Here is a 14,487-nt window from a genome sequence, read left to right on the forward strand (position 1 = left end):
ACATTTTACCGTTGTTGCAATGTTGTAACGACGTTGCAGCAACATTTTGCAACGTTTTTGCAACATTGCAATCTTGCAAGGAAAGATTGCTACAATTTTGCTGCAATCGTTCTGTGCTGTATGGGTTATTATGGAAATTAAGACAGAGAAAACAGATGGAATAAGATTATACATACAAATGTTTTATTTGTTATTATAATATAAAAAAAAGGAACACATTACAATGTTTATAACGTAATGTAAGAAAAGAAATATATTACAATGTTTACAAATGTGTAAAACGCTAAAAGTATGCACCGATCTGGCACGCACTATTTGAATACAAGTACGAATATGCACCACGAACTTGTGAAGTTAATATTTCGTTAATCTGCACGAAATTGAAGTTATGCATGTTCGTACCTGTCACCTGAGGTACCGAGCATATTTAATGTAGTGGGGATAAGTCAAGACAAATGTCTCTGTGCAAACGCCAGCAATTTGAAAATTTTCGCGGTGCAAATTCGCACTCTTGTACTATTTGAAGGTTAAAAATGACTATAAATTGTAGTTAAATTGTAGTAATTTTACACAGTTGATTTGTATTAAATTTAACACATCTTACATATCCCAAACGGTCTATTCAAATTTTTGTGTTATTTAACACAATATAAACATATTAAAAAGTAACACAAACATCATATAAAAATTAACACAAAAATTCTAACATTTTCATACAATTTAGAAATAATTTTAAAATATATTTTTTTTACAAAAATTAACACGTACATATATTTTTTATTCATTTATCTTAAATTTTGCGTTTTAAAACTGCATTATTTTTTTCTATAATTATTTACTTACTGATAAGATGTTTTAAAATTTTTTTTATTTGTTCACTTACTGATAAATTATATTATTTTAAAATTAAGAAATATTAAATATTAATTTAACACAAAATATTCAAATTAATTTAACATATTATGTTAAATTAACACTCGAATAAATGTTAAAAATTCAATATAAAAATTTAACAAACATTAGACCGCTTTTATCACAAGATTAACATAAAATATTTTTTGCTGTGTAACATTTTTTCTATCAGTAAACAGAACTTTTGTCGAGAGATAAAGATCGTGACGTATGTCACAATTTTAGAGCGTTTTCGTAAAAAGATTATGAACGATAGGTTTCTGTCAAACAATAATGGAATTAAACGTTAATCGACATTTTTCTTAAAATTTCCAGCAAACAAAATGTTACCAGTATACTAGCAGTCTAGTAGATTCGAACACAATATTGCGGCAGATTGACATCGACTGCAGCGTTCGCATTAAACTCGTATTCTGCTAGCAGAGCCTGTCGACGTAATCCGACAGCAGATTGCCAACGGAAACCTAGCAGAATCTATTATTTCGTAATTATTTAAATAGAATCATTTAAATGGTAACAAAATAGCGGTTTTTATAGTCAATCTGCCATAATATTTTACTAGCAAATTTCGTTGTCTTTCTGTTCACACTCTATTGGTAAATATGCAAAACATTTTGACATTTTGCAAAATTTGTTATTGACAGATTTAACTGTCCGAATTTTTTAATAAGAACAATTTAAATTCGCGGATAATAAATAATTGAGTTTTTTCTTGTAAAATGTATAATTTTTTCAATATATTCAATAATATTTATAAATTTAAATAGCACGTTTCTTTCGACGTATCGTAAATCGCAGTTTTTGTTACAGTCAATCTGTTATAATAGCAAATTCCATTGTATTTCTGTTCACACTCTGATAAAATATACAAAATATTTTGACGTTTTGCAAAATTTGTTATTGATTTACAGCTATTCCAATTTTTTTATAAAAACAACTTAGATTCGCGAATAACAAATACTTGAAGAAATCGAGATAATCGAGGAGTTTTTTCTTGTATGAGAACATATAATTCTTTGAATATATTCAGTAAAATATATATATATATATATATATACCTTTTTAAAATAGCACGTTTCTCTCGACATTTCGAAAAAAAAATAAATTTTGTGAAAAGATCGATCACGATGCAACACAATTGAAATACTTACGTCAATTATGATTAAACAGCAGTATTTTCTGCAAAAGTCTAATACTCATTATGACATTAAAGTTAAAATGATGGACAGGAAACGGAATCATCATCTTTTCGAGATCTTTCGCTTTAGACAGATGAATCGAGCTGGGAATCCGTGACGTCATTATTCTGCGCTTATTGTGACCCGTCATTGATCCGTCCGCTTGAATTGAAAACCAACCGTACTCGACTCTTCATCCCGATGCTCTCGAACGTCTATCACAATGCGGTATTATGTGGGAAAGAGAATATAGCATCTACTTCATAAACGGCATCGCATATCAAAGCAAAAAAATTAGACGTATTATATATTCTTCTAAAAATACTATTATCACGATTAAAGTAATCAGAGCGGGTAAAACTCTTATTGATTATACTATTATAAAAATTGCACTAATACAACATTTTTCTTTTATTTTTCTTTAACACTATTCCGTTTAGAATCTGATCGTAGAAAAATTTAACACTTATTTAATACACATGTGTATATATCTATTTTTTAATTATTCGATAACGATTCACCGAGCACGAGATAAGACGCAAGGAGATAGTTAAATTATTTGAAAAATGAAATCTCTATTAATATACGTCCCCATTTTAATTTTCTCATGTTTTTGAGAATTACATTATAATTAGAATTGCAATTGAACGTTACCCGCATAAATATTCTATCGCCAGAGACGATGATGTATTCTTTGACTCTCTTGATTCGAATAAGGGGATAATTATCGATTCTTAACCGCGGCATTATCGGAAACCATGGATCTGTCACGTGCAGACCGCAGTATATTAGATGCGAGGGGCATTAAGCGATAGGTACAGTGCGTTGCTTGTCAGTCACTATAAATTGTCGGTCGATCAACACGTGATAGCCTTTACTCGTTAATTATCGAAATATAAAGCGGATACTTACATTCCATTAATTTAACCGCAATTTAGCCGCTAACGAGGCACATTGAGGCCTGGTAATCTCGGTCACTAGTAAACTCGATTATTTGTATTTTCACGCAAGATAGCCTTTTGATTAATTATTGAAAACACAATCGATTGTTTAAAATACATATCCGCAAATCGAAAGTATGATGGTTTGAAAGAAGCATTTCGACTACTGGGAAGCATTATTACATTTTTCCACGTGTAACATCCAGTTGGCTCGATCATCTGGATATATGAAAATGCCTCCGAAACGTGTAAATAATTCGGAATAATGACGTTTGAATCAAAATAACATTTTGATTTATTAATCCATTTAACTAGTTGCATTGTTAAATCGATGGATCGCGATTTGCCTAGTACCTTGGGAATTTACATATTAAATTCAACATTAGTTTGGTCACCGCGTTTTGAACATCGATATAATCCGATCTGTAATTTTGATCGAATAATTACTCAATTAATTAATCAAGAGTCACATGTGAGCTGAGCAATATCCCCGAAACGTTGCCTGAAACAATAAATCGGAGAGTAACCTTTACACGCGCATATATAAAGGCTATATTTGAAATTAATTATATTAACGTGTATGTGTGAATGCAAATTATATTAAATTATCGGTCATGTTTAATATGAAAAGTGGATTTTTAATCAAAAATCGGAGCGACTAAAAGCAAACGGCGACACAGTTACTAGAGAAGTTTCTGTATAAAGTAAACGTACGTACGTGACACGTTCCGGTTTTTCCATGCACTTTTTTTCCTTTTACCGGTCAATAAGTAAGATTGAAGAAAAATTTCGACAAATTACTAATTAAGTTGATAAAAGCTGCGTTCTTAAATACTTCGACGGAAGCTAGACTTAAGCCGCGGGATTAAACTGAAGGCGTTACTTAAGAATTTAACCGCAATTGCCACGTCTCTTGTCGAAACTTCGTATAAGATGAAACTTCTGGAGAGTTAGTAGAGAGAGGAACTCGAGGGGAGGGGGGAGGATCTCGGAGAAGAGATTCCGCGCGCGGATGTATGTACGTCGGCGCGCATTGGCGCAGGTAAGTATATACAGAGTGGTATATCTTAAACGCGTATTCCCAACTCGTTGCTTCCTGCGACGCGCTCCAGCACCGCGCACTGCGTCGTCGCGTTCGAGAAAACGCAACAGTCTAACGAAACAGCTCCAGGTCAGCTCTTCTGCTAATATTTAACATGGGCGCGTCGAGGAGTCCGATCTCCATCGTCCATTAACTTAATTTGATCAACGTCACACGTGTATATGCAGATAGTGTATGCATGCAAACACACACGTATATTCCCCAGAAGCGAAACGTGAGATGATCATCCAGTATTATTATTCAGTAACGTTGCTCGCGTTCTCTATACATATATACCAGCTCGTTTTATCTAGAGAAAACTACGTTCTGAGAAATGCTTTCTTAATAATTATTAATGAGGTGCCCCTTCAATGATGTGCTCTGAAACATAAATGTACGTAAATGTACCGGATGTTTAATCTAATATTAATGAAGAATTAACTGTGTCCATTTATAGTTAACTGTCAAATTGTGAAGAGGGATTAAATCATTGTTATTATCGAATAATGAGGAATAATATTTCTGAGATTAGTGAATCAATACGTGTAAATTTAAATCCCGCGAGTATACACATTTTACACATCTCTCTAAATTTTATTCCCTCAAAAAGGTAGACACTATCACGCCGCGCAAATTTAGCCCGCGTCCCCGGCCGAAAATTAAAATCTTAATTCTTTGATCCTAAATTAAATGAGACTCGTGATACCGCAAAACAACTAGAAAGAAATCGGATTAACAATAACGCCGGGAAAAGCTCGCGCTCGCGATATGCCGGGGAAATAATTAACGAATTCTCATAATGGCAGCGCCGGGCGACGCAGTCGCGGGGACAATATCTAATCAGCGGGGAAGTCCACGTAATTAAGCATTAAGCAAACTCCGGTAAACGCAAACTGGCTTTGCGTTATTAAAAGTGCCGAGTCCCGCTTGTCGTGGCGGGCACGCCCGATGGACGGGTCGAGCTTTTTCATTACGTCGCGCACTCGTTAAAATGTATCTTCAGGGCGAAAAAAATTATTACGTCATTCCCGGTTGGTTGTGTGGTGGGAACGACGCGAATTTTGAGAAATTACATCAATCGGAAATTGCGACAATAGCATTAGCGTCGCTTCTTCCGATATGCTTCGAGAAACCACAGCACTCTGCGAGCCGTTTCTTCGACATCTTTCGTAAAGTCATTATAAATTAAAATCACTTTTTACAATTTCGATTGTTATGTAACAAGCAAATTTTGATTCTGTCAAGATGCGAAATATGTCTATATATTAACGAAATTGTAATTATTTATATTTTAAATTTTAATTTAGATGGGAAGAAATTATAAAAGAAAGTGAGAAGAATGGAACATTTTTTCCTCCGTTGAGAGCTAACATTGTTCGTGCCGTATAAACAATGATAAATGTTTCCATTAGTGCAAAAAAATACCTATAGTTCATTTTGTTCGTACTAAGTCCATCATATGTCCGAACTAGCCGCATGCTTCGGACAAAGACGTGATATTTTTAAATGTTATTTTTTATTAATTAAAACATAAATAGCAAAGTAAATATAATTATTAGGTAGAAAAATAATGTAATTAAACAATTAAACTTTTATTAAACAATTGACCTAAAATTGATTTCTCTGTCTTCTATCCGAAAAAAATAAAATAATGATTTTTGTCCGGACTAATCTCTCTCTACTGATTGTTACAATACAATGCTGCAATGGTCGAATTGGAAAAGACGCCCGGTCTCATAAGGAGGCCAATCCTAGATGGAAATGATGAGATGATATTTATGATTTTGTGAAAAGTATGACACATTTTTACCATTTAAATTATTGTGTGGCATTTTTTATCAAAATGCTACTTTTTATAAAAATTTTCACTATGATTAATGCCGCAGAATGAAAAGGAAAAAGAACAAAGTAACCATGCGAGGCAAAAATTTGCTTCCCAGGAGTTCTTGCACACTTCTTTCTACCCCATTTCCCAGTTTTCGTCCAGTTCTTTCTTTTCTGTTCTAAAATCTAATTCTCCAGTTGCTTATCTCTAAAGTAATTGATGTTCCAAAATTGAAACGAGCCCTTCTCCTCGGGATTATGCCTCGGAATAATCTAAAGTCGAAAGAGAAAACGCACAATTTGTATAACATAATCGAAAATAGATGTATGATAAGTACATATTGAATCTGGGCCGTGTAGTCCCGGACAGGTACACAATAAATTTCATCGTGCCAGTGAAAACACGATGGCGAATAAAGTGCCCGGAGGGGTTAAGCACCCCTTCCTCTACTCTGTAAATCCCATTCTCGAGAAAACTATGTTAAAAGGTAGAAACGAGTGCAAGGGAAAGGAAGGTGAGGCACGAATGGGGCGGGGAAGTGTCTCAGTGGTGCGAAGCTGGTAGAAAAGGCTGGTTGTATCCTAATGGGATAGCGACAGAGGGGGTGCTAAGGGCCAGAAAAGGTACATCGAATAGAAGCTCGAGAGCGAATAATTGAATGCCAGTCAAATTTGCGTAACGAAATCGCTGCAGTATGGAAAATCGCGAGACATTAGCAATTATCGTCCTTGCTAATCTCCTTAATACTTCAGTCTAAATAGAGAGTGTTTTGACTCAGTAATCGATTTAAATCTGGAAGTCTTCGGAGAAATATCGAGAAATATATATTATCATATTTTTGTGCAAATCTCACTTTTAATAAAATTTCTTTGACCGGATTTCAATACAAAAATATATAAAAGTTTTTAATAATTTTCTTATTATGTTGGTGCACAAAATAATTGAAATTAATTTACATAATTTACAATAATAAGTTGAACTAAACCGCTAACACTATTTAAAGAGTGTGCCTGTAATGGTTGAATTTTGGTACTAATGATATTTTTATGTAAATTCTAAATACATCCTCCACATTTCAATTAAATAATTTAAATACATGAACGCGAATGAATAAGAAACGCAAGTTGCAATAAATATGCGATGCACATATCGTAATTTGAGTATAAATCGTATATTTAAGTCATGGGTTGATCAGAAAATTCTTCTAAAAATAAAATTGTATACTCTATGCCATTGTTAATTAAATACGATACAGCAATTGAGTAATAAATAGCGCAACCTATTTAAAAATAACAATTTGTACACATAATAATAATATCAATAACGCTAACTTATTTATTATTTTTCACCGTCACGTATTACAGCGGTTATTTGTGCGGAACCAGAAGAAGGTCGCGCGAAGTACCGTTAAGTCCCGCGATATTTCATCTCTCACGCCCAGAGGAATTCTCGTTTTCCTCCGTCTTGTTTACCTACAGAAATAACGGGTTGCTTCGATGGCCCTATCTTTCAATTATCGGACCCCATCATTGATTTCCACTTCCCGCGACAAAGTAAACCTAATCCGGCGCACCCGCATGCCGTGTCTTTTGTATAAAGAGCCGCACGTACGTTCTCGACACCTTCGATCCCGTCGTCATATACAACGGAGAGAAAGTGCGAAACAAATTCATTCTCATGTGAAATTAAATTTCGGCAAATCCCAGGTCTACCGGATGCCAGCCATCCTATCCGGTGAACGTTGATCCACCAGCTTTTCCGTTCCTCTCATGAATTATCTTCGTAGTGGCGGATAAAATGGAAAAGAACTTCCAGTTATATAAACTGAATTACTCTCATCGCTATATACTGTATTCATCTGCATCATATTAATATTATTATTTAATACTACTTTATTATTTTAAAGATTATATTATTTAATATTTTTTACTATTATTTATTTTTTTTAGAGGTAATTGAATATTAAGAATTGTGATTGACTGATGAACCAATATTATACAAGGTAGAGCGTGATTTTGTGATATAATCGAAAAAAGAATGATTATTCTATTCTAACATGGATAGAAACAATCAGTAACGAAATAACATGACAGCCAATTAAGTTACGTGTGTATTCAATCGTATGTATTATATATCCAACAAATTTTTAAAACCAGTTTTTTTTCAAACGGAATCCCATATGAAAAAATTTTATACCATATTCTTTTTATTTGTTTTTACAATTTACAAAACAATCACATTTTCTTTTTTATTGTACACAAATTACACCTTACTCTGTACATAATTATCTTAGAACTCGGATAGCCACACATGTCCAAAATTAGGATATAGGACATCTTAAAGATATCTTAATGACATATTCCGATATAGATTGACATAGTGCTATCTGGGTTAAGAAGAAAAACATATCACTCACGTGAACTCAACTCAACTCACGTTTACACTACTTGAAAATTGGATCTTATACAAACGCATCGAATGTATTCTCGCCGGCCCACGCTGCGGCCGGCGAGAATACGTCTCTCAATTCGCTTTGTTTAAAGTTTATCTCCCGTTCTCATTTGGAAATTTTTGCCTCCGCGTTAGTGTACCGTTCTCGATGTGCGAAACCGAACCGCGGCTATTAAAGAGCCGAATCTCTCGTTTCGAGAGCGCAGAAATAAAGTATCCTCACCTAAACTGGCTTCTGCATTGGTGCACTGGATAAAACTGCGCTCGTAACGGCAGCAATTCGCCGAATGACGATCACCGATGTTTAATGGAAGTATTTCGCGGAGCGTTTGAAACTTGAACGATAATCGAGCCCGATTTCGATTCTGCAGCCCAAATCGAACGGTCAATTGGGCCGAAATAGAGACCGTCGCGTCGCGCGTGTGCACGCCGTACTGAAATTTAGCACGCAATTTTCGTTCGGCATTGTCTAGGTTTCATTAAACGACACCGTTACGTGAAATCGTATATAAAAGAAGATATGAATGCGTAATAGCGGTTGGATAATTCGAGCAGGTCGAGACTAACAACCAGAGAGAAGCAGGATTTGCATCTCTTATCATTTTATAAACTAAGCAACGTGTAATTACATCATAATATGTACACAATGAAAAATATTTTGTATTTGTGTTAAAAACGGTGCGCTCAAAAGTTTATTAAATTTTTATGTTGAATTTTTTAGCATATCCGAGTGTTAATTTAACATAATGCGATTATGTTAATTCGAAAATTGTGTGTAAATTAACATTTAACATCTTGGTGTTAACTAACAATACCACAATTTATCAATAAATTTATAAATTACAAAAAATAATGTAGTTTCAAACGTAAATTCTTAGATAAATGAAAAGACGAATACATGTTAATTTTACTGTTACCATAATTTGTTTCCAAACTGTATTAAAGTGTTACATTTTTTGTGTAATTTTTTACATGAAGTTTGTGTTATTTTCTTATTTATTCTGGAATAATCTCTATTATTCTTATATCTTGTGTTGAATTAATACCAAAATTTGAGTGAATCGTTTGGAACATAAATGTGTTAAATTTAACACAAATTTTTCAACTGTGTAAACTTAACGAATACTTACAATTAGTATAGTCTGTATAGTAAAATACTATTATCAATCATCAGGTTTGGAATTATCGTATACTGATGCACGCAAATAAATAATTAAAACAACAGACAAATATAATGACTATTCGCAGACATTCGGGTGTTAGGCAGAGCAAACGGCAATCATGAATCACAGCTCTGTATGACTTTACTATTTCTTCGTTTTCCACTCTCGCGCCCCGTCGCGTCGTATCAAACAGACGCGCGCCTTCAGATCCGCCGACTCCGAAAGTTTAGGCGCGCGCAGGTAATGGGAACAAACGATTTATTCGCGCGTCGCAGGTCACTGCGACGAAATCTCGGATTATCTCGACGCCACCGCAGCTGATCGTACGAAGGAGATCCCTCGTTAAGCACACGTCCCTCTCCTTTTTACTCTTCCTCGCCGCCGCCGCCACTGCCGTCGCTTTCTCCGTGGCGCGTCCCACTTCGCCATTCGCGCCTTCGCCTCTTCCAGTTTGCTTCACTCTTCTCGCCCAGGATAAGGGATGAATAATGTACTCCCCGACCTCCGAGCAAACCTCCATGCAACCTGAATGACAAATCAGTTTGCCGTCCGAGCCAGGTCACGAATCGACGTCAGCTCTCGTCCCCTCTCCCTCCCTCCTCCTCCCCCCCTCCACACAGCTCCCGGCACCATCTTCTCTTCCTCAAAGAGCTTGAATTTTCGCACAGGACGTTTCTCGTCCTCGCATGAATCCCGATGGCACGTCGGCATTCGTCAACGTTCTTAATGTACCCATCGATGCCGCCGGTACTGCGAAACTCTTTTAACTCCCCCACAAAACTCCCCAATTGAAAACAGAAAAAGATTTCCTGTCACGTAAACAGTAAATCGATATAAGTGCGACGCGACTTCTAAATCTACGATAAAATTTCTGTAAAGTTTTTGTATTCAGCGCCGGGAACGAAAATTTGTTAATAATTCGCTGAAAACTGACAGAACCTTCGACAAATTAGAGAGAATCTCTCTCCCTCCCTTACGAAAAAGGCACACGGGCTAGGAATTGTAATTCATGTAGTTATTGTAATCCCACACGAAAATATTACATTCGACGGACCACATGCGTGTAGTTATTGTAATACGAATATTATGGTGGCCAACTTATTACAGTAGACACATTACAAGGCATTAATATTTGTGTGTGGTTATTGTAATATTTTTCTGTAGTTATTGTATGCGATTAGACGAATTACAATCTTTTTTGTAAGGGCTAGCTCTCTCATAAAATTAAACTCTTGCACACAAAATAATTCTTTCAATTCACGCAAGAATGATAATATTGATTTATTAATTTTGATTTTGCTTATAAGATGTGTGCTGGCTACATTTTTTTAATTGCCATTATCATCACTCTTTTATCAATGACGGGTTATAAAATAATAGAACAGAACTAAACGTATGTTTTCAACGATTTTTTTAAAACAAAATTGTTTCTGGAAATGTGTTAAGGAAGTAATAACGACAAGCGCGCGGCTGAAATCTATTATATGGAAGACGTGTTTCATTAATCGAGCGTGGATTTCTGTTGCAGAAGGTTGGTTGCGACCTTCGAGTTGGTAGTAACAAGAACACAGATGCGTGTGGCGTGTGCGGAGGGAATGGATCAAGCTGCCAATCGCGATACTCCTGGAGTTTGGAATCGATATCCGCCTGTTCCAAGTCCTGCGGTGGAGGTCGGTAATTACTGAATTAATTTGGCCATACTTCCCTAGGCAAACAATTACATGAACAAAATAGCTCAATGTTATGCGAAAATTTATCGATCGTCAAACTATTATTATCTTCTATTGACATTTATTTAGGTCAATTATATAAAAATGTATTAAATTATGATTTTTGTAATGCGAATTTGAGAAGTAGGTAGTTTTTATTTTGAGATTTCGCCTGCAATCCAAAATTATTAGCACTTTTATAAATTTCATAATTCTTAGTACGTAGATCAAAATAAATGTAACAAAGCTTTGTTAACATTTTATTTATTAATAAATTATTAATATTTAATATTTTGTTATGTTTCACTTTTGTTTTATAACTTTTGTAATTCATTTTGATAAACCCTCTACCAGTTTTCTGGAAGTGAATTCGATTATTTACTTCCATTCTTTCATAATCGCGATTTGTAAATCTTGTTTCGAAAGTTTTTATCGCATTTCCGATTTCGGATCTTTTTCTTAAAATAAACCTGTTAAATGTTCAATTAGATTGAAATCAGGATTTTATAGAAGATTTTAAGACTTTTCCATGATATTGATCCTATTTTTTTTTTTTAATTATACACATACTAGAATAATATTTATAAATACAATTTTGCAATAAATTCGAAGAAAGTATACATTGCAAAGATGGATTTCAACTAATTTTAAGGAAACGTTAATCGAAAAAATAATTTGTCATTTTTTAAGAAAAATCCTAATTAATAGGATTTTTATTAATGATCTTGAACATGACTATATACATACAGTGCGATTCAAACGGCAAGAAAAATTTTGTTGAAAGGTCTAAAATTTTTTTATATAAATCTGGAAATAATTTTGTTGGACTATCACAAAAATTATATTGACACATCAAAGAATTTTGATGCTCTAGCAAAGTTTATGTCTCCAACATAATTTATTTTATCCAACAAAGTTTATTTTCAGATCTGTATCCAGCAAAATTTTAAATAATTTAAATCTTTCAACAAAATTGTCCTTTCCGTGTATATTACGTAATTATACCTTAAAACTGACATGTCGTTGAGTAAGAAAATAAACGAGTGAAATTCACGAGCATCGCGGCATTATTTGCATGAACGTTCGCTGTCAAATTGGAGGGCTAATTTGCCGGTCACGTTTTTTTTTCTGCGCTAATAGGTTTCAAGATAGGGATGGTGGTGTGCAAATCGGCCGACGAGAGCGTCGTGGAGGACAGCTATTGCGATGCAAACAGCAAACCTTCGGGGAAGTCCTTAATGCCGTGCAACACGCACCCCTGCACAACAAAGTGAGTATACCTTTGGACAGACTAAACTATCTACAGTAGAACTTCTGCATGCACACGTTCTACGTCAGAGAGACGTTGGGCCACTCGCGTGTACAATTGAGAAGTAGATATTATTGGGTGCCTCATCCCGCGCGCGCGCACGAAACTGCACGCGCGATTTCATCCGCCAAACAATAAAATATCCGCTCGTAAAAATAAAATGTTACTCTCTCCTCGCATTAACTTGCGAATAAATCGTGAATAAATGTTTCGTACGAGCGATATCTCTCCAAGCATGAACAAAAAATCATGATAACATGAAAAATGACGTCAAAATGGCTCCAAAATAAATAATAAAAGTTACTTTTCGATCAATCGTGATTTATTTCATTCTGATGCTCTCGTGACCTGTTGTTCTGCTTAGATCGGGACTTTCAAGAAAGTGAGCGCGAGGAGCGAGTGAAGAATTGGGGATTGGGTATATATATATATATATATATATATATATATATATATATATACGAGAGCGCGATCTTTGTTCCTACAACAATATTTCTCTTCCGTCTCGCGGAAGGGTTACGAGGCAACGATTTAAAGCCGGTTCTCCTGATGGGAATCGTTCGACAAACGACGAGATACTTCGTCGTCGACAGGACTCAGACAAAAACTCCCGCAAACTTATTCTCTCTGAATCCGACGGACACGCTGAGAAGTCGTGGAATAGTGTTGAAAGTTTACCGTTCTCCGGTATATAGAATTACTTCTTCGTGTTCGATGTTCACGGTTCCGCGATGTTCACAATGGCGATCGGCGATCCTTGTGGATTGTCTTTCGTCGCTGTTCCGCAAACGATCAAGGATTGCTTTTGGTTGCGAGTAAAAGCGGTAAAAGCAAAGTAAAGCTCGTGTCAAACTACACATTGAAGATTGAGATCATATCATAGATTAAAGATTGAGGATTGATTTCTACAAAAGCACATTATGAGTGTGATTTACATTGCTAATTGGTATTATATAAACAATTTAATTTAGGAAATGTCTAATAAAATAATAACGCGTTCAAATATGTATAATAATGGAAAAGAAATACAACCGCTGCTCTCTGTTCCTCTTAATAACTGCGGTTAAAGAAGAGAAAATGCATTGAAATGGCCGTCACGTAACACGGAAAAAAAAAGATTCCGTATTAATGGCATTAGCCAATGGCAGTCTAATTGAAAATAATCTTGTTCATTCAATATCAGTATTAATGGAGCACATAACATTTTATTAATAACAAGAACATGGTGGATTTATTTCAGTACAACCATTAACAAGATTATGTTTAATTAGATGCTACCGCGGGCTAATACAATGCTGTTAATACAACATCATTTTTTTCCATGTACGGACAAATCTTCATCTTTTAAAAAAGTAAAATAGAAATATACTTCTCATAACAAAAAATTTTGACTACATAATATTGTTTTGTCGATAATTATAATATATTGCATTAACAAAACATAAATTAATCTTTTTTATTTACTCAAATGTCACATGTCTATCATAACATGATTAAAAAATTGTCAAATCACTGGCTAATATTGCGATTAGATATTGAGAAAATTGATTGAATATATCCTAATTTTAATTTGCAATCTTAATTTTTGCTTTCTTTGTTCTGATTAGTCAAAATCCAATTATTTCCATTATAAAACTTAAAATTAAAACAGGCTAATGAGAGTCGGTTCTTGGTGCCCAAATTTTATGTATTATAACATAAAGTTACATTAAAAATACAGTATACGAACGTTTCTCCCTTACATATTAAGGATTCCGCTTCGGGAAAGGTAGTCGACAGTGACTTATCCTATCAGGAACAAGGATCATTTATTGCTCTCGCACGTTATGATATTATTGCGCTGAAGATGACTCTAAATGAGTCGAAACGATCGTATACTGTATTTTTAATGTAACTTTATGTTATAATACATAAAATT

General features: G+C 34.6%; 1 protein-coding gene across 1 annotated transcript in view; it reads left to right on the forward strand.

The window, feature by feature from the left end:
- The window catches only part of LOC105450319 (papilin), a 112,498-nt gene that overhangs the window by 52,523 nt on the left and 45,488 nt on the right, over positions 1–14,487 (forward strand). Inside the window, exons 7-8 of the mRNA XM_011690102.1 lie at positions 11,080–11,221; positions 12,401–12,530. Coding sequence (XP_011688404.1) covers positions 11,080–11,221; positions 12,401–12,530 — 272 coding nt within the window. The remainder of the gene's footprint in view (positions 1–11,079; positions 11,222–12,400; positions 12,531–14,487) is intronic.

The sequence above is a fragment of the Wasmannia auropunctata genome, unplaced genomic scaffold (genome assembly GCF_000956235.1).
Source record: "Wasmannia auropunctata unplaced genomic scaffold, wasmannia.A_1.0 LD336064.1, whole genome shotgun sequence".
Taxonomy (NCBI): domain Eukaryota; kingdom Metazoa; phylum Arthropoda; class Insecta; order Hymenoptera; family Formicidae; genus Wasmannia; species Wasmannia auropunctata.